The sequence below is a fragment of the Pleurodeles waltl genome, chromosome 1_2 (assembly GCF_031143425.1).
Source record: "Pleurodeles waltl isolate 20211129_DDA chromosome 1_2, aPleWal1.hap1.20221129, whole genome shotgun sequence".
In the NCBI taxonomy this organism is placed as follows: Eukaryota; Metazoa; Chordata; class Amphibia; order Caudata; family Salamandridae; genus Pleurodeles; species Pleurodeles waltl.
In genome coordinates this window covers 17,999,783-18,019,814 of record NC_090437.1, presented here as the reverse complement: position 1 = coordinate 18,019,814, position 20,032 = coordinate 17,999,783, and the positions used below count along the sequence as shown (strand labels likewise).

The window sequence follows — 20,032 nt, the reverse complement described above, 5'->3', positions numbered from 1 at the left end:
TCCCCTGGAGGATTTTCAGGGGTCGCTAATCCTGTAGAACGCGTCGCTTTCTGGTTGCAGGGTCTTTGAAGCAGGAGACAGGCCGGTAGGACTGGGATCAAGTCAGTTGTCATCTCCTTCTCTGTGGGGTTTTCAGTTCAGCAGTCCTTCCTGTGAGGTCGTCAGGAATCTGAGGAGCTGGGTTCAGGGTCGCCCCTAAATACTAAATTTATTGGTGTGATAAGGTTAGAGGGCAGTAGCCAATGGCTACTGTCCCTGAGGGTGGCTACACCCTCCTTGTGCCCACTTCCTCTGGGGAGGGGAGCACATCCTTATCCCTTTTGTCCTAATCCTCCAAAGCAAGATGGAGGATTTCTTAAGGAGGTGGTCACTTCAGCTCTGGACCGGTGGTTGGATTCCCCAAGGCCAGATCCGGGGCAGTTCTGGAGTCCTTTGCTGGAGTTTTTTTCTGGACATGTTCGCTGTCCACAGGAGATCTTGGTTCGCTGGGGTGCATACAGTCATCTTGAGGCTTTTAAGAGGTTGCTGTTCCTGCAGAATGCGTAACCTTTTTTGTGGCAGGGGCTTCAGTAGCTGGAGCCAGGCCAGTAGGACTGAGGCCAAATCAGTTGGTGTCTTCAGTCTTCTCTGCTGGGTGTCAGCTTAGCAGTCCTTCTTTTTTCTTGTCGTCTTCTTGAGGTCGCCAGGAATCTGTTAAGCTGGGTTCAGCGAGGCCCTTAAATCCTGGATTTAGGGGCGTTACAGAGGTCAGAGGGAAGTAGCCAATGGCTACTGTCCCTGAGAGTGACTACACCCTTCTGGTGTCCACTCCCTTTGGGGAAGGGGACACCGACCTAACCCTATTGGTCCTTGTCCTCCAAACCAAGATGGACGATTCTTTGTTGGGGGAGCTGTGAGGGGGGGGCGGTCACTGCAGCTCCGGACACCTTAGGGGTGTTTAGAACTGGAGTGGTTACTCCTTATTGGTTTTCCAAACTTTGCTGCCGGACGTGCTGCCAAAAGTGGGACTTTGGCCAGGGAGGAAGGGCACCTCCACTAATTGGAGTGCCTTGGGGGCATTGTAACAGGAGGCCTGAGCCTTTGAGACTCACCACCATGTGTTAAAATGCTTTCAGTGGGGGGGAGGTGTATAGCACCTTCACCAGGAGAGGCTTTGTTTCTGACCACAAAGAGCCCAAAGGCTCTCACCCCATGGGGTCAGAAACTTGTCTTAATGGCAGACTGTCACAGACTGGTCAGTCCTGCACTAAAGGTTTGGGTAAAATACAGGGGGTATCTCTAAGATGCCCTCTGTGTGCATTTTGCAAAAAATCCAACAGTGGCATTAGTGTTGGTTTTGTGAGCTGAGAAGTTGGATATCAAACTTCCCAGACTTCAGTGAAGCCATCTTGGAGCTGTGGAGTTCGTATTGACAGACTCCCAGCCCATGTATTTAATAAGGACACCCTGTACTTACAATGTCTAAGAATATTGCTTATGTAGCTATGCCCTCTCCTTTGGGATAGTGCACCCTGCCTTAGGACTGTAAGGCCTGCTAGAGGGGTGACTTATCTGTGCCATAGGCAATTGTTTGTGGGCATGGCACCCTGAGGAGGATGCCATGTCAACCTTATCTTTTTCTCCCCACCAGCATACAAGCTGCTTGGCAGTGTGCATGTGTTTGATGAGGGGTCCCTTAGGGTTGCAGTATATATGCTGCAGCCCTTAGGGACCCTCCCTGGTCACATGGCCCTGGGTACCACTGGTACTTGTTACAAGGGACTTAGCTGTGGGCCAGGGGTGTGCTAATTGTGGAAACAATGGTACAGTTTTAGGTAAGGAGCACATGTGCTGGGGCCTGGTTAGCAAGATTCCAGCACACACTCAGTCAAGATAGCATTAGATATCAGGCAAAAAGTGGGGGGCACTGCAAACAAGGTGCCATTTTCCTACAGCGTCCCTTACCAGAGCAGAAAAAAGGAGCAAATAACAAAAGAACCTACAAAGGGAGATTAGGACCTAATTATCCAGAAATAATTTTTGTTCTTTGATTATTGCTTTACTTTTACGGAGACAGGGTACAACGAAAATTGATAGAACTTGATCGAGAAAAATCTGTTACTTGGGCACCTTTATTTTGTTGAGTGCTTATGTTTTTAACACATATCCCTCTTTCCAAATGACACACAAACCAAATGTGCATGCTTAGTGAACATTTCATTTGCTCTCATAATTGCAGTTTCAGACTTCGAGTTTGCTATTGTGGGTCTTTTCCTTCGTGTTCCATTGTAACGTCAGACTGTACACTTTCTTTATGGATTTCTTTTTTTATCTTTTGCTCAACATCATATAGCATTTTAGACACCCTGAAAAAATTGACCCTTTATTCACATTGGATGATAGCAAATAGAAATGATTTAAGAATGCCTTTTTAATTGAATTTTTAATTAATTCTTATTTACAGTCAATTATTTTATGACTATGAAATACTTAAAACACTAAGGGGAGACATGAAAATACACACAAGGAGGAAAACAATAACTGATAATCAATGTAATTGAATCATCTTTGTTTAGAGCATGTTGTTTCATTGGGTATTTTGAAGAACCTAGACTTTCATGAAAGTACCCCAATATACCTCCTCCATCACATCCTAAATTAATTTTGCCTTAACAAGTAATGCATTATTTAAAACATAATTATGTGATTATATTCTTCTTGTTCTCTAGGCAGATGATATCAGAGCTTTGCTGATAGATGCCATGCCACCAGAGGCATTGCCCACCTGTTTAAAACCTCAGGCTACAGTTGTCAGTGCCTCATTGATATCACCAGTATCAACACCTTCCTGTTTGTCAGCTGCCAGTAGTATAGATAACCTAACTGGCCCTCTTGCTGAACTAGCTGTGGGTGGTGCATCAAATGCTGGCGATGGTGCAGCTGGAACAGAAAGAAAAGAAGAAGGTAAGATTTATGTTATATTTGGATGCATTTGAAGATTGAAAACAAAGCTACTTGAAATGGAACAGGCTGCAAGGATTTAGAGAATCATAAGCATACTGGACAAACTGTAAAGTTTAACTGAATGTAAACAAATAGCCAAATAACCATGGCACAAAATTTCACTTACAATGTTGCCCAGTATTTTTATCAAACTAAATGCTGGCATTGCTTGAATGTATCTAAACTTTTATGATGGATATGTCTTGAGATTGCTCACCTAAGGATATCTTCCTGGCACCAGACTGTCTGTGAAAATATTTTCCCTAACCGTAGCTTTCCAGCCCTGCCAGGTTTTGCCAGGTTTTGCCATGAGGTCTCAGCCAAGACTCCAACTACCCAGGATTCACTAACGTAGGAGTACATAAGGTGCCAACTGGCATGCCGGGATCAGTTAAATTTTTCTGCACTTTATCACTGGTCCAGGGCTCTTTTTTGTGCTTTGATGAGATTATTCAGCTTTTGACAGTGACTAGTTTAAATATCTCCTCCAGAGTCCGGGAGGTTCAAACTCTCTTGCAGATGGTCTGTATATTTGAGTAGTGCACAACTCACCAAGGAGAGTATCCTGACCCTGAAGCAGAAGCTGTATCGACTGAGTCTGGTTTGGGGGCTAGGTGAGGAATCAGGTCTTCAATTTCTTGCGCAATTCAAGAACTGAGGGGGTGCCATCATTTGGTTTGAAGGGTCAGGTCACTTTAGGTGCGGGGTAGGAGAAGGCATGACTGTTGAATCAGGTTCTGTGTATAGGGTAGGATGGTTGCGAGTAGGAGTCCTTCATAGCAGAGGGTTATGGTAGGTTTGTGGAAACCTTTGCAGTTCTTGAGGAACTTGGGGCAGTTTTGTTTAAGGTTTTGTTTGCGTGTTTGAGGGATTTGAAGAGCGCTGCTTGTGGATTGGGAGCCATTGGAATGTCTTGAGGTGTGGGATGATGAGTCATGGCGAGAAGTTGAGGTTGGGTCTAGCTGCAGAGTTTTGTATGGTCTGGAATCTTGTGGTCAGTAGAGCGTTGATTCCAGCATATAGTGTACTTCTGTGGTCCAGCCAGCTGGTGATGAGGTTTTGTGTGATGGTTCTGCGAGTGTTGGTGGGGAACTATGTGAAGATCTTCTTAGGCATCTTAAGTGTGTAGAACCTGGGGACAGAGACTGCATTCACTTGGCCAGTCATGGTGAGTTGGTTGTCGATTACTGTTTAGAGGTTCTTTCCATGCGTTGCTGGGAGGGATGTGGGTTCAAGTGGAGTCCCAGAGCATGGTGTCTTGTCCAAGATTACTTCTTCTGTCTTGTCTGTGTTGAGTTTGAGGCAGGTAGTTTTCATCCATCTGACAACTTAGGTCATGAGGCAGAGAAGTTGGTCGGCCTGTTTGGTATTTTCTTGGTGTAGGAGAGTATGAGCTGGGTGGCGTCAGCATAGAATATGATGTTGACTATGTGTGCGTGGATGATGCTGGAGAGTAGGGTCGTGTAGGCATTGAAAATAATGGGACTGAGTAAGGATCCTTGTAGAACTCACTAGATGAGTTTGACAACATCCAAAGTGAATGGAGCCAGGCTGACTGACTGGGTGCGGCCTATGAGGAAGAAGCAAATCCAGCAAAGTGCAGGATCTTGCTTGCTGGCTTTGTGCAGTTGTTGAATAAGGATGAAGTGGGAGATGGTTTCGAAGTCTGTGAAAAGGTCTAGTAGAATGAGGGCCACTGTGTTACCTTTGACCATGGTCATCTGCGGCAGAAATGAGGGTGTTGTTTGTACTGTGGTTGGGCCTGAATCCAGAATGAGCAGTGTATAGAAGGTGACTATGTGAGTTAGGTGACTAGACATTTTTTATCATCTCTTCTATGACTTTTGCCGAGCAGGGTAGCAGGGAGATATATCGTTAGTTGGCTAGCGTTTTCAGTTCTGCAAAGAGCTTTTTGAGGAGCTGGAATACTGCGAGATGTTTCCTGGTGTCCGGCTAAGTGGCTGTTATGATTGATTCCTTTAGGATCGGTGTGAGGGCTGAGCTGATGATGTGTAGTCCTTTAATGAAAGACATGGTGAGGACTGTATGTTTGTTGCAGTTTCTTAAGTGATGATGGTGGACCAGGTGGTCAGTGTGGTCCTCTTGGTGTTGGTAGAGATAAGTAGGAGGGCTGCAAATGTGGAAGGGTCTGGTAGTGGATTTGAAGTTTTAGAAAATGCTAGTGATCTTGTTGCTGCAGAATACTGACAGCTGGGTGCAGAAGTTCTGAGAGGTGGCTACACTGGTGAAGCTTGTTGATGGGGAGGTGAAGTTTCCCTCTGGCAAAGATTTCCTTTGTGCCATTGGTGCTGCTTTTGATGCAGTCTGTGAGCACAGAGTATTTAGTGGCTCTGATTTGCTGCAGATTCTGTCTGAGGGAAGATTTGTTGGTGTTCTTGTAGATGTTGTTCTGACATTTTCTCCACCTGAATTCTAATTGCTTGCCAAGGCATTTGGTGAGTCTGATCTCTTCATGTACCAGCTTGCTTGAAGTCTGGTCCTTGCGGCTGTGGTGGCTTTTAGTAGAAGCAGGATATTTGTGCAGGTGGTGATCCAGGCAATGAAGTTGGAGATTAATTTGGGGGAGGTTGCTGTTGTGCTGTGGCAAGTGGTGTAGGAGTTTGGAAGATAAAGATACTTCTGAGATCTTGTTCCAGTCATGTTATGAAGATTTGATGATGGTGTTTCTGAGGTAGTGTGGGGTGGGTATGCTAAAGTTGATGTGGGTATGGTCAGGTGATCATTGTGGGGTTGTCTACTGTGATATTGCTGAAGCTGGTGAAGATGGAGTCCATTAGGTATCCGACAACCGGTGTGGGGACTTTACACTAACTGTGTGAGTCCGAATTTGGTCAGGTCCTCGAGGAGGTTGGTCATGTTGGGATTGGTGAGGTGCTCCTGGTGGTAGCTCAGGTTGCTGAGGAGCATGAATAGTCGAGGATTAGATGGGGTGACGAAGTCTGCAATGGTGCTACCGAAGTTGCACGTGATCCAGGAGGATGTCGCTTAGGGTGCAGTTGGCAGCAAGGAGGAGTTTGAAGGTCAAGTGTTCCTTGTTGCTGGTAATGATTTCCAAGGTGGTGGAGAATTAGAAGGATTCTTAGATGATAGTAATTCTGCCTCTGGGTCTGTTTGGCCAATGCTGGCTTGCAGTCTTGTATCTGGTGAGAATTTCTGTGGTGGTGACAGGGCAGTGAGGGAATCAGACAGGTTTCAGTCAGGAAGAGCAGATCCGATGAACGGTCACGTAGCAGATCCCAAATTTCTGTTGCCTCTTTAGTGATGGAGTGAGCGTTGAGGAGCATGTAGGGCAGGGACGGGTGTGGTTTCTTGGGGATCAGGGGTGTGTGGTAGTGTCTGTTGAGTATGTGAGGTGCTTGAGGGGAGTAAGGTGGCTGTTGGAGGGTACATGTGGAGTGGCACAGTAGACCACACCTTTAATATTGGAGGGCGGCGAGGTTCCGTGTGTTGCCTGAATGTAAGGAACCTATGTGCTTCCTACAGGTGACTTGCGATGCACGGACGCCTCAAGCAACATGAGGTCCTGTGTGCCGCATAGAAAACAATGTGGGACGTAATGATGTATTGAGTCAGTAACACAATGAGGTCCCTTGTGTTAACAGGGGTGGGGGGGGGTCTCCAGGTGAAATCCAACTCCCTTCTACTACTAGAGCTGTAAGGGAAGGCCCCAGATAGTATGTGGGTCCCTTACATCTCATCATCAGGTCCCTTGTGTTAGGAAGGAATGCACAAAGTCCCAGACCAGACAGGAGGTGGGCCTCTAAAATACATTTCCAAAGGACTCTGCAGGCTAAGGCCAGGCCTATGAAAGAAGGGGGGGGCTAGGCTGCATTAAGTTATTTTAGTACCATGGAATGCAGGGTATGCCATTAAGAAGCTTCAGTGTGTTGCCTGAATGTAAGTAACGTGTGCTTCCTACAGGTCACTTGCGATGCACAGACGCCTCAAGCAGCACGAGGTCCTGTGTGCTGCGTAGGATACAAGGTGGAACGTAATGATGTATTGAGTCATTTAAACAATGAGGTCCGTTGTGTTAATGGGGGCGGGGAAATCTCCAGGTGAAATTCAACTCATTTCTACAACTTGAGCTGCAAGGCTCCAGATAGTAGGTGGGTTCCTTACAATCTCATCATCAAGTCCCTTGTATTAGGAAGGATTGCACGAAATCCCAGACCCAGCAGGAGGTGGGCCTCTGAAATACATTTCCAAAGGACTCTGCAGGCTAAGGCCAGGTCTATGAAAGAAGGTGTGTCATCCATGGTGTAGCATCAATGTACATGGGGGTGGCAAAGCACACATGCACGGTTGCACGTGGATAGGACTGCAGCCTGCCCTGCAGCGTTAATAGGTGCACCTTAGGCAGGTCATGTAGAATTAGCGCCTTGAGACTCTTACTTGTGAGTAGTTGTGCTTTATAGATCCTGATTTGATTTGATTTGATTGTACAGAAGAATGATGAGAAAACTATTGATGTAATTTTCTGTGCTTATGGATGATATGAAATTTACTGAAACCCATGATAAGGCTGGAGCCCAAACTATTTATGGTCAAGGCTTCAGTGATAAACCAGTGTTCTCTCGTAGGGGATTTCCATGTATAGTCATAAGCACTGAATAGTTCTGCGCGCCTGTGGGGACCCCGGAGCACTGATCTGAAATGTATTCTTAAGTGCAGATAGCAGCCCTTTTTTAAAAAAGGCCTGTAAAAACCACTTAAGAATAACAGTGTGCAGCCTATGTGAAGAGCTACACAGACCAAATTGTTGGAAAGAACGATAGCTGTAGTGTAAATACATCTTCAAAATTACATTTATTCCAGAAATGTAATAAAAAATACATTCTCAAACTTTATTTACACTTCCAAAAGAGAGTAAAACAATGCAGGGCAGTGTAGCTCATAGGCTTCCATTATACAGGATGTAAATAGAGCTGTGCCTTTAAGAGAACAAAGTCTTCCTGTATCCCATCATGCACAGCAAAAGGCAGTTGCCTCAGTTCTTTTTTCCGGCTCCTTCTGACAGGACCCTGAAGCACTGAGCTCTACCTCACAAAGCTTTTTTGACAGAAAATTCAATTAAAACCATTTGAATTTCAATTTCACTCGACGTCTATCATCTTGAGTGAACATTTGCTAGCCTTTCCTGTCAAGTTCTGACAGAAATGTAAGGGTTTTCTATCTTTAGAATGCCTTCACTTTTTGACAAATGCCCTTCTTGTAGCAGAAAAAAGGCTAAAACAGACCCACACCAGGTCTGTATAATTTGCCTACCATCAGTCACAAACCTGACTCCTGTGACATCTGTAGAACTTTCTCCAGAAGAACTGTTCGCGATAGGGAGAAAATTCGACTTCAGGCAAGAGAGGAAAGGAGAAGTGGCCAATCTGCCACAGAGCGAGGAGAAGGTCAGTCTTCTACCAGGGCTCTCCCTGTTTCCTCTGGAACATCTGCTAGACCTGCTCATAAAAGACATAGGTCTCCGACGACGTCGAGGGCATCGACGTCGAGACATTCTTCTTCTTCCACACAGGATTACTCTCCAACCCTGTTGGACTCACCGGCTCAGAGAGTGTCCCCCATATTTGACGTGAACACCTTCCAAGAGGTCCTAGTACGCGGGGCTACCAAACTAAACATCCCGCTGGCGGTACCCGCTCCAACGACCTTGGTGATTTTCGAGACTTTACACCAGAGAACATCCTCAAGACCTTTACTTCCACTGGTCCCGGGTCGTCTTGAACCGGCAATGGATATATTTCTGACACCGGCCACAACAAAGACTGCTCCTTCAAAGCTTGTAAAAAAGTATCGCTCACCGGAGCAAGACCCTCTATTCTTAAGGTCGGATCCAGTGCCGGACTCGGTGGTTATAGTAGCGGCAAAGAAGTTACACTGTACATCTCCGTCTTCCTCCTCGCCTCCGGACAAGGAGAGCAGAAAGATCGATGCCGCAGGTCGTAAAGTATGCTCTACCGCAGCCATCACAATGAAAGCAGCCAGTGCTACTGCTTTATTAGGTAGATATGATCGTGCTCTTTGGGACTCTATGCTACAGTTTGCGGAGCATCTACCTAAAGACAAAAGAGGAGATCATGGGTGAAGGTGCCATGGTCTCCAACCAGGTGATAAGTGCTGCTGCTGACTCTTCGGTGCTATCGGCACATAACTACGCTCATGGAGTAGCCTTGAGACGACACGCTTGGCTACGCTTGACATCTCTCAAACAAGAGGCACAGCAGAGAATTCAAAATTTACCATTCTCAGGCTCCACCTTGTTTGGCTCTCATGCCGATGACGAGATGTTGAGAATGAAATCTGAGCTAGACACTTTAAAAGCGGTGGGCATCGAACGACCAAGGGAACAACTAAAAGTATTCCGTCCCTACCAACGAAGGCTATTCACTCACAGGTATCAGACGCCGCAGTGGACGGCTTCACGACCCCAGCAGCAACAACCGCATCAAAGAACCTTCTCGACACAGCGAAAGTCGACAAGGTGTCGTTCCACACCGCAAACCCAGACAACTCGCCAGGCTCCCGCGTCTAAGCCCTGAATCTTCGCTTCCCCCTCCTCCGTTATCCACTCCGGTAGGGGGAAGTATCTCAAATCATCTGGACGAGTGGCTACGCATCACATCAGACACCTGGGTATTGAATATTGTGCGGAATGGTTACATGCTCAGATTCATCAGTCCTCCTCCATCTGTTCCACCCAAACCAGTCAGCCACCACCTCGAAGCTCTTCAGTTAGAAGTAGCAACCCTATTACAAAAGAGAGCAATAGAGCCCGTCCCAATCAATCAACACGGAAAGGGGATTTACTCGAGGTATTTTCTGGTACCAAAGAAGGACAAACAAGAGTTTCGTCCCATTCTAGACCTAAGGATAGCAAACAAGTGGATTCGCAGAGAAAAATTCAGGATGCTATCCTTGCACCAAATTTACCCTCAACTTCGTCAGGGCGACTGGCTCTGCGCGATCGACCTTCGCGATGCTTATTTTCACATTTCGGTGAGCGAGAAACATCGAAAATTTCTAAGGTTCATCGCCGGCAAAAGTCATTACCAATTTGCAGTTCTACCCTTCGGCCTCAAATCAGCACCGAGAACTTTTTCCAAATGCATGGCGGAGGAAGCATCGAATATTCGTCTACCCCTATCTAGACGATTGGCTCATAAAGGCCTCCACCTATCTAGAGGCTCAACAACATTTCAACTGGTCTCAACATCTTCTCCAGAGCCTGGGTCTTCAAGTCAATCTTCTCAAGTCCACAGCAACACCTGTTCAGAGGCTGCATTACTTAGGGGCCATTATAGATACCAAACAAGGAAAGGTGTTGCCTTCGGAGGAACGACGGTTATCGATTCTCCAAAAATGCCAGCAGCTCGAGAGAACACCTCAGACCACTGCAATGGCAATATCCTCTCTACTAGGCTCGATGGCGTCTTGCATCCACCTCTTTCCCAATGCTCGCCTCCATATGAGACCCTTGCAGGAAGGCCTGGAGGATCAATGGTGCCAACTGATGGACGATTGGGAGAGCAGAGTCCTCCTTTCTCCCCACGCCCTGCAATCCCTCAAGTGGTGGTGTTCACCCAACTATCTCCTGGTGGGGATTCCTTTCCAACAACAGCCTCCAGCTCAAACCATGGTAACAGACGCATCGCTGCTCGGATGGGGAGCGCATATGGATCACCTTTGAGTCCAAGGCAAGTGGTCACAGAGAGAGCGTCTGTATCATATCAACCTGTTGGAGCTTCGCGCAGTCCATCTTGCGCTCAAGGCCTTCCTACCATCTCTGAGGACAGAAACTCTCCTACTCCAGACGGACAACGTGGCCACCATGTATTACGTAAACAAACAAGGAGGCACCAGGTCAAGGATATTATCGAGAGAGGCTCAAACAATCTGGCATTGGCTTCTAGCCAGGAACCTGTCGTTAGTGGCAACTCACCTTCCGGGCATAAAGAATGTTCAGGCGGATGCCCTCAGCCGCGTAATGGACGAGAACCACGAATGGGTATTACACGACGACGACGTCTGTTCCATTTTTGCAGTGTAGGGTACCCCCTCTATAGACCTATTCGCAACCCCAGAAAACAAAAAATGCCAAAACTTCGCCTCCAGATATTACCATCCAGGGACGCTGGGGAATGCCCTGTGGATAAGCTGGTCAGGAGCATTTCTTTACGCCTTTCCACCGCTTCCCCTGATACCGGCAGTCCTCCAGAAGCTATCCAATGCTCACACCAAGATGATTCTAATTGCCCCAGAATGGCCACGCCAATGGTGGTTTCCAGACCTCCTTCACCGGTCACTCAAGCCACACTTCAGGCTGCCTCATCGCCCGGACCTTCTCACGAAGTTCCGAGTGCAGATATCTCATCCCAACCTCTCATCGTTGAGTTTGGCAGCATGGCTCCTGAGTTTGTGCAATATGGACACTTGAACCTACCTCAGGACTGCATGGAAATCCTAAGGGAAGCAAAGCGCCCTTCCACAAGGTCGGCTTATGCATGCAAGTGGAAAAGGTTTTGTGTGTGGTGCTTGGACAACAACGTTGACTCAATATCCTGCGGAGAGGAAACTATCCTGCCATACTTGTTAAGTTTGGCAAAATCTGGATTACAACTGTCATCAATAAAAGTGCACCTGGCGGCTCTAACGGCATATAGAAAGAGCCCCTCTCAACCCTCCTTCTTTAGGATTCCAATCATCAAGGACTTCCTGGAGGGCTTGAAAAAGGTCTTCCCTCCCATGAGGAGACCATCTCCTCCATGGGAACTGAATATTGTCCTCTCGCGTCTGATGCTACCTCCGTTTGAACCAATACATAAAGCATCACTCCAACACCTTACGTGGAAAACTGCTTTTCTGGTTGCAATCACATCAGCGCGTAGGGTCAGTGAGATCCAGGCCCTTTGCGCTCAAGAACCCTACACGGTTTTTCATTCTGCAAAAGTAGTGATGAGGACGCATCAATTTTTTTTACCAAAAGTCGTTTCTGACTTTCATGTGAATCAAACTATTTCATTACCAACTTTCTTTCAAAATCCAACTACCCCTGCCGAGAGAACCCTGCATTCTCTGGACGTAAAGAGGGTTTTGAAGTTTTACTTGGACAGGACAAAATGCTTGCGTAAATCACAGCAGCTCTTTGTTAACTATGGCCCAGTTAGGACAGGGTTGGGCACGTCTAAACAATCTTTATCCAGATGGATTGTTTCATGTATAGTGTTGTGTTACCAGTTAGCAACTAAATCTCTTGATGGCAAGCCAAAGGGCAATTCTACTAGAGGGAAGGCAGCTACTGCGGCCTTAATGAGAAATATCCCTTTGGCAGAGATATGCAAGGCGGCTACTTGGAAATCGGTCCATACCTTTACACAGCATTACTGCCTTGATACAGATGCTAGGGCAGATGCGCAGGTTGGACAGGCCTCGCTCAAAAATCTATTTGCATGATTCTTGTTTTCAGTATGTCTGTCTACTCCACCGCGGTTATGGGGCTGGGCTTGCTAGTCTATTCAGTGCTTATGAATATACATCGAAATCCCCTACGAGAGAAGTAATGGTTTCTTACCTGTAACTCCAGTTCTCTCGTAGGGGTATTTCCATGATAGTCATAAGCAACCCTCCCTCCTCCTCGGTGGAGCTAACATAGGAAAAGTTGCCATACTAATATCGATGTTGGTTCTACATCGAGTGGTTTGGTTCCTTCATGTCAGGTTATAAGCCTCCAAAAAAAAAAAAAAAAAAAAGAACTGAAGCAACTGCCTTTTGCTGTGCATGATGGGATACAGGAAGACTTTGTTCTCTTAAAGGCACAGCTCTATTTACATCCTGTATAATGGCAGCCTATGGGCTACACTGCCCTGCATTGTTTTACTCTCTTTTGGAAGTGTAAATAAAGTTTGAGAATGTATTTTTTATTACATTTCTGGAATAAATGTAATTTTGAAGATGTATTTACACTACAGCTATCGTTCTCTACAACAATTTGGTCTGTGTAGCTCTTCACATAGGCTGCACACTGTTATTCTTAAGTGGTTTTTACAGGCCTTTTTTAAAAAAGGGCTGCTATCTGCACTTAAGAATACATTTCAGATCAGTGCCCCGGGGTCCCCGCAGGCGCGCAGAACTATTCAGTGCTTATGACTATCATGGAAATACCCCTACGAGAGAACTGGAGTTACAGGTAAGAAACCATTCCTTGTTTCATTTAGGTAAGGCCGTCCACAACAGTGAACAGTCTCTTTAAAGATAATTCCATAAAAACTCAGTGTTGTAGGAAGGAGGAACCCTCCTTCCTCTTGAATACTATCCTGCTTCCAGAACAGTTAGATTCTCAGTACCATTCCTTGACTTTAGACCAGTCATCCAATGAGCTGATTCTGACTTTTAAGTTCCCATCTACAGTGAGAATCTGTAGCTTGAGTCATTGAATTATACTGACTTGCTTTTTGGAGCGAGGTGTTTGCACCCAAAGTAAAATAAATATTGAATCTAGCTTCTTTTCTTTCAGTCACTGCTCTTGACATAAACATCAATCAATTTCTGAAAAGTCTTGGCCTGGAACACCTTCGGGACATCTTTGAAACAGAACAGGTAGGAGACACTTATACTTTTTTTTATAATATGTGTATGTGTTGGTCTGAACAGCAATTTTTTGTTAATATGAAAAACACGTCAGTAACAAATACAAATATTGTGGAATATATGTCCATAAATGTTTTCTTATTTGTGGTGTTTTTTGGAATGCTCTTCTGCTTTGCTAAAAATCCAAGTGTCTTTGTAAATTGCTAAAAAACATTTGGATAGCTGTTACAAAGTTAGCTCTTTTACTTCTTATTTCTAGTGGCACACCTGCTGGTAATCTTCAACTCTTACACTGGGGACACTGTTATCCAGTGCCTAGTATATGTGCTCTCACACAAAACATGTCTAAATTGAAAACTTGATTGCCATTGTAGGAAGCTGGCCTTGTGTGTGGTGAGCACATATGATATCACCTTATCCCCTATTAGTGATGAGTAGGCAGTGTGTAGGAAGCCAGGGCTCTCTAAAAGTAGTTGTGGCTGAGCAGCCAAGACTTATCTAGGAGACATGCAAAGCTTATGCAATACTACTACAGTCACGCAGCACTTAAACACATGAAATAACCAAACAGTGTTACAAAAATAAAGGTACTTTATTATAGTAACACACATACTAAAATACTGAATAGCCACAACTCCAATAGGAGGTAAGTAAACACACTATTATATACACATTAGAAGTCAGTGGTTAGCATAGAAAGCGATAGCACACAGTAAAATCAGTAGAAAATTGTGAAGGCCCTAGGAGGGGAGACCAAACCATACGTATACTAAATAAGTGGAATGTGAAAGGCAGTCCCCGACCCAAGGAAGTGGAATCGGTAGAAGGGAACTGGAGAAACTAGGAACCCTAAAAGGTGAGTACCAGGGAGACCCCCAGTGTCCAGGAGAGAAGAGATAAGTACCTGGTTTTCCCCCAAATCCACAGGAGAATTTTGGAAAAAGACTGGAAAAAGACTGTGCAAGACCCAGACAAGACTGGAAGAAACCAAAGGTGGATCCTGTCAGAAGAGGACCTGCAAAAGAAGGGGACCAAGTCCAGTTCTAGTTGGAGTGTCAAGCTGTGGCAGGAGCCACAACCTACCCTTCTGTGGATGCAGGACCATGTCGACGTTGGATGGAGAAAGTCAGCAGAGCAGCACAGGAGCAGAAGATGAGTTCCAGAAGTGATGGCCCACATCGGTGGGCACGATGCAATCAGTCAGTGGTGTTGGAAAAACCACCAACAAGCCTTGGCAAATGCAAGAGCCGGTGAAGAAGGTTTTGCAATGCTGTAGAGGACCAGCATGCCCAGAGAACTCGACCCATGGAGGAGAGCCCAAGGTGACCCTCAGCAGCTGGGAGAGTCACAAGAAGAGGAGGCAGCCCCCACAGGCGACCCACGGGCAGCAGACACAGGAGCCGCAATGATGCCTGCTCAGCACACCTGAAGAGGAGTCCCATGTCACTGGAGCAGCAGGCAGGAAAATGCGCTTTGCAGGGGAAGGAGGAACAAACTAGCTGCAAGAGTTGCGGTGCACAGGGTATTGTCCTGCAAGGAGTGCTTACCGTCTCCCAAGTTGGACAGCTGGTAGAGAGGACCAGGGGGACCACCACCACCTGTATTGCAGGATCCACGCAGCCGGTCTTCGTTGCAGTTGGTGCCTGTGGATGCAGAAGAATGACTCCTTCACTCCAAGGGAGATTCCTTCTTGGTTCTTGTGCAGGCTGAAGACTTGTCACCCTCAGAGGATGCACAGCCAGGGAAATGTTGCAGTTGCTGGAAGGAGCCGGCGAAACAATGTTGCAGAGGGGAGCCATCGCTGGAGTTGCAGATTGTCTGTTCTTGGATGGTCCATTCGCAGTGTCGGGCCAGAAGATGAAGTAAATGATGCAGAGGGGTCCTGCTGGAATCTTGCACGTCAAATCTGAAACCCACCCTGGAGGGAGACCCCAAATAGCCAGCTGGGGGTGGTCACCTCGCAGGGTCACCACCGATTGGGAGGGGGCTGTGACGTCACCTGTCTGACCTGGCCACTCAGATGCTCAGAGGGGTCTCTGTCCACCTTGGATTCAAGATGGCAAAATCAAGTGGCCACCTGGAGGAGCTCTGGACACCACCCCTAGGGTGGTGATGGACATGGGAGTGGTCACTTCCCTTTCCATTGTCCAATTGCACTCCAGAGCAGGGACCCCTGCTAATTTATGCTTTTCTCGAGTACGTACCTGTGTATATCTTCTGTGTACATACCTCCAAAGGGAGGTATACCAATGGTAGTCTAGTTTGGTGTGCCTGTAATAAAGTACCTTTTTTTGCAACACTGTGTGGTTCCTTTCATGTTTAATAAGTTACTGTGTGAGTACTGTGGTACTGCAAGTGCTTCAAATGCCTTCTAGATAGGTTTTGGCTGCTCACCGTAACTACCCTAGAGAGCCCTGGCTGTCTAGACCTGTAACACTAACTAATTGGGGCTTGCTTGGACCCAGTATAAGGTGTAACACCCTAGGTATCCACCATTCACTTGGCCATCTTCCTACACTCATTAGTACCAATTTAGTACCCAAATATAGCAATAAGCAACAGAAATATGACCAGTTCAGCTTTGCAAAGGGCATTCCACTGCGCGGAAACACTTGTCACTGTTTTGTTTTAGTAACGTTTGAACTGTTTGAGCTAGAAGCAAAATGTTTTATGGTAAAATCTGCAGATAATGCAGCAAATTATGAATTATGTGGCATATAATTATGTGAAAATAGCAGTAGCTACACAGTTTCATAATTCCAGTGGCCCTGCCTATAAGGTCCTAGTTTATGGTGTAGAAATAAACCTATGGCATGTAAAGTTGCCTTTTGTGGGCTGCAACACCTGTTGTACCATCCACTACAGTGGTAGTAAAAACATGGCTTCAGGCCTACCTTGTTTTGCCAGAGAACAGCAGCTTGAACCCTTGAATAAGAAGAGGACAGGACCTGCAGCCTGTGACCTCGGAGAAACCCAGAAGGACTGGACCTGCGTCCTCTTCTACCCAGGGCAAGGTTGTGGACTTTAAAGGGTCAGATGGCTGACCTACTTTGTGGCTGTAGAAACACAAGCTGCAAGAGTCTTTTTTGTTTTTTTTGTTTTACTGAAGTACCCAGCTGACCAGTGGCAACTGGACATGGTCTGGACCTTTTGTGTAAGGTGCCCTTCCTTGACATCTTGTGACCCTTAGATGTTGATACCTGTGGTGTTTGGGCAGTTTAGAAACATTTGAAAACGTCTCCTTCAGAGCATCAGGTGAAGCTGCTGGGAAAAGTATCTGACTGCCAGTTTCACGGCGTCAGATTCAGCTTTGTCCTGCTCAGGGCTCCTAGCCCCCTGATTTTGAACATATGAAACTCCCAGCAAAAAAGCTCCAGCGGGACCAAACTGCTTCATGTATCCGGACTTCAGTTCCACAGCAGCAGCAGCCCTCTCAGGAAGGATTTTTATCAAAAGTGACAAAGTACTTTTCTAAGTTGAGACTTCGAAGAATTTTTAACATTTTGTTCAGAGAAGTGCCAAAATTTCTTTCTGCATTGGTGTAGGAAGTTGGCTCTGTATGTACTATTTCAAAGTAAGAAATAGCATGCACAGAGTCCAAGGGTTCCCCTTAGAGGTAAGATAGTGGTAAAAAGAGAATTCTAATGCTCTATTTTTGTGGTAGTGTGGTCGAGCAGTAGGCTTATCAGAGGGTAGTGTTAAGCATTTGTTGTACACACACAGGCAATAAATGAGGAACACACACTCAATGACCATTCCAGGCCAATAGGTTTTTGTATAGAAAAATATATTTTCTTAGTTTATTTTAAGAACCACAGGTTCAAGATTTACAAGTAATACTTTAAATGAAAGGTATTTCACTTCGGAACTTTGAATTAGAAAAATAGCATATACAGTTTTCACACAAATGGCAATAAGCTATTTTAAAACTAGACACTTGCAATTTTCAACAGTTCCTGGGGGAGGTAAGTGTTTGTTAGTTTTGCAGGTAAGTAAACCACCTACAGGGTTCAAAGTTGGGTCCAAGGTAGCCCACCTCTGGGGGTTCAGAGCAACCCCAAAATTACCACACCAGCAGCTCAGGGCCGGTCAGGTGCAGAGGTCAAAGTGGTGCCCAAAACGCTAGGCTTCAATGGAGAAGGGGGTGCCCTGGTTCCAGTCTGTCAGCAGGTAAGTACCCGCGTCTTCGGAGGGCAGACCAGGGGGGTTTTGTAGGGCACCGGGGGGGGACACAAGTCCACACAAAAAGTACACCCTCGGCACGGGGGTGGCCGGGTGCAGTGTGCAAACAGGCGTCGGGTTTGCAATGTAATCCAATGGGAGACCTAGGGGTCTCTTCAGCGATGCAGGCAAGGAGGGGGCTCCTCGGGGTAGCCACCACCTGGGCAAGGGGAGAGGGCCACCTGGGGGTCGCTCCTGCACTGGAGGTCGGATCAGTCAGGTCCTGCGGGCTGCGGGTGCAGTGTCCTTACCAGGCGTCGGGTCTTGGAAGCAGGCAGTCGCGGTCAGGGGGAGCCTCTGGATTCCCTCTGCAGGCGTCGCTGTGGGGGGTCAGGGGGGTCAACTCTGGCTACTCACGGGCTCGCAGTCACCGGGGAGTCCTCCCTGAAGTGATTGTTCTCCACAAGTCGAGCCGGGGGCGTCGGGTGCAGAGTGCAAAGTCTCATGTTTCCGGTGGGAAACGTGTGTTCTTTCAAAGTTGCTTCTTTGTTGCAAAGATGCTTCTTTCTTGGAGCAGAGCCGCTGTCCTTGGGAGTTCTTGGTCCTTTTAGATGCAGGGTAGTCCTCTGAGGCTTCATAGGTCGCTGGACCCTGTGGAATGCGTCGCTGGAGCAGTTCTTTTGAAGTGGGGAGACAGGCTGGTAGGGCTGGGGCCAAAGCAGTTGGTGTCTCTATCTTCTCTGCAGGTTTTTCACCTCAGCAGTCCTTCTTCGTCTTAGGTTGCAGGAATCTATCTTGCTGTGTTCTGGGAGCCCCTAAATACTCGATTTAGGGGTGTGTTTAGGTCTGGGGGGTTAGTAGCCAATGGCTACTAGCCCTGAGGGTGGCTACACCCTCTTTGTGCCTCCTCCCTGAGGGGAGGGGGGGCACATCCCTAATCATATTGGGGGAATCCTCCATCTGCAAGATGGAGGATTTCTAAAAGTCAGAGTCACCTCAGCTCAGGACACCTTAGGGGCTGTCCTGACTGGCCAGTGACTCCTCCTTGTTATTCTCATTATCTCTTCCGGCCTTGCAGCCAAAAGTGGGGCCGTGGCCGGAGGGGGCGGGCAACTCCACTAGCTGTAGTGCCCTAGGGTGCTGTAACAAAGGAGGTTGAGCCTTTGAGGCTCACTGCCAGGTGTTACAGTTCCTGCAGGGGGAGGTGAGAAGCACCTCCACCCAGTACAGGCTTTGTTAGTAGCCACAGAGTGACAAAGGCACTCTCCCCATGTGGCCAGCAACATGTCTGGTGTGTGGCAGGCTGCTGAAACTAGTCAGCCCACACTGGTAGTCGGTTAAGGTTTCAGGAGGCATCTCTAAGATGGGGTGTATTTTACAATAAAATGTACACTGGCATCAGTGTGCATTTATTGTGCTGTGAAGTTTGATACCAAACTTCCCAGTTTTCAGTGTAGCCATTATGGTGCTGTGGAGTTCGTGCATGACAGACTCCCAGACCATATACTCTTATGGCTACCCTGCACTTAAAATGTCTAAGGTTTTGCTTAGACACTGTAGGGGCATAGTGCTCATGCGCATATGCCCTCACCTATGGTATAGTGCACCCTGCCTTAGGGCTGTAAGGCCTGCTAGAGGGGTGACTTATCTATACCTATAGGCAGTGTGAGGTTGGCATGGCAACCTGAGGGGAGTGCCATGTCGACTTAGTCATTTTCTCCCCACCAGCACACACAAGCTGGCAAGCATTGTGTTTGTGCTGAGTGAGGGGTCCCCCAGGGTGGCATAAGATATGCTGCATCCCTTAGAGACCTTCCCTGGCATCAGGGCCCTTGGTACCAGGGGTACCAGTTACAAGGGACTTACCTGGATGCCAGGGTGTGCCAATTGTGGAAACAAAAGTACAGGTTAGGGAAAGAACACTGGTGCTGGGGCCTGGTTAGCAGGCCTCAGCACACTTTCAAATCATAATTTGGCATCAGCAAAGGCAAAAAGTCAGGGGGTAACCATGCCAAGGAGGCATTTTCTTACAATTGGGATTTTGGAACTTTAAAAAAAAAATGTTTTGACTTGCATACTTGCCACCAATCTGCGTGGATATGACCAGGGTCCCACCACAATCAGCTCCTACATCCTGGTCTGCTGATTCCATAAACTATTGTTGGTGCATTGTGCTTTTTGAAGCTATGTTCCCTTAAATAATTAAAAAATCATATCTAAGATTACTGCTTTAGTTTTTTTTGTTGTTTTCGTCCTATTTTACTCCTAAAAG

The 20,032-nt window shown here is 46.8% G+C and overlaps 1 protein-coding gene across 1 annotated transcript in view; it reads left to right on the top strand.

Annotated features, from left to right (window-relative positions):
• Positions 1-20,032, top strand: part of LOC138296500 (poly [ADP-ribose] polymerase tankyrase-1) — a 734,848-nt gene that overhangs the window by 478,058 nt on the left and 236,758 nt on the right. Inside the window, exons 17-18 of the mRNA XM_069235671.1 lie at positions 2,709-2,943; positions 13,526-13,608. Of these exons, the coding sequence (XP_069091772.1) occupies positions 2,709-2,943; positions 13,526-13,608 (318 nt within the window). The remainder of the gene's footprint in view (positions 1-2,708; positions 2,944-13,525; positions 13,609-20,032) is intronic.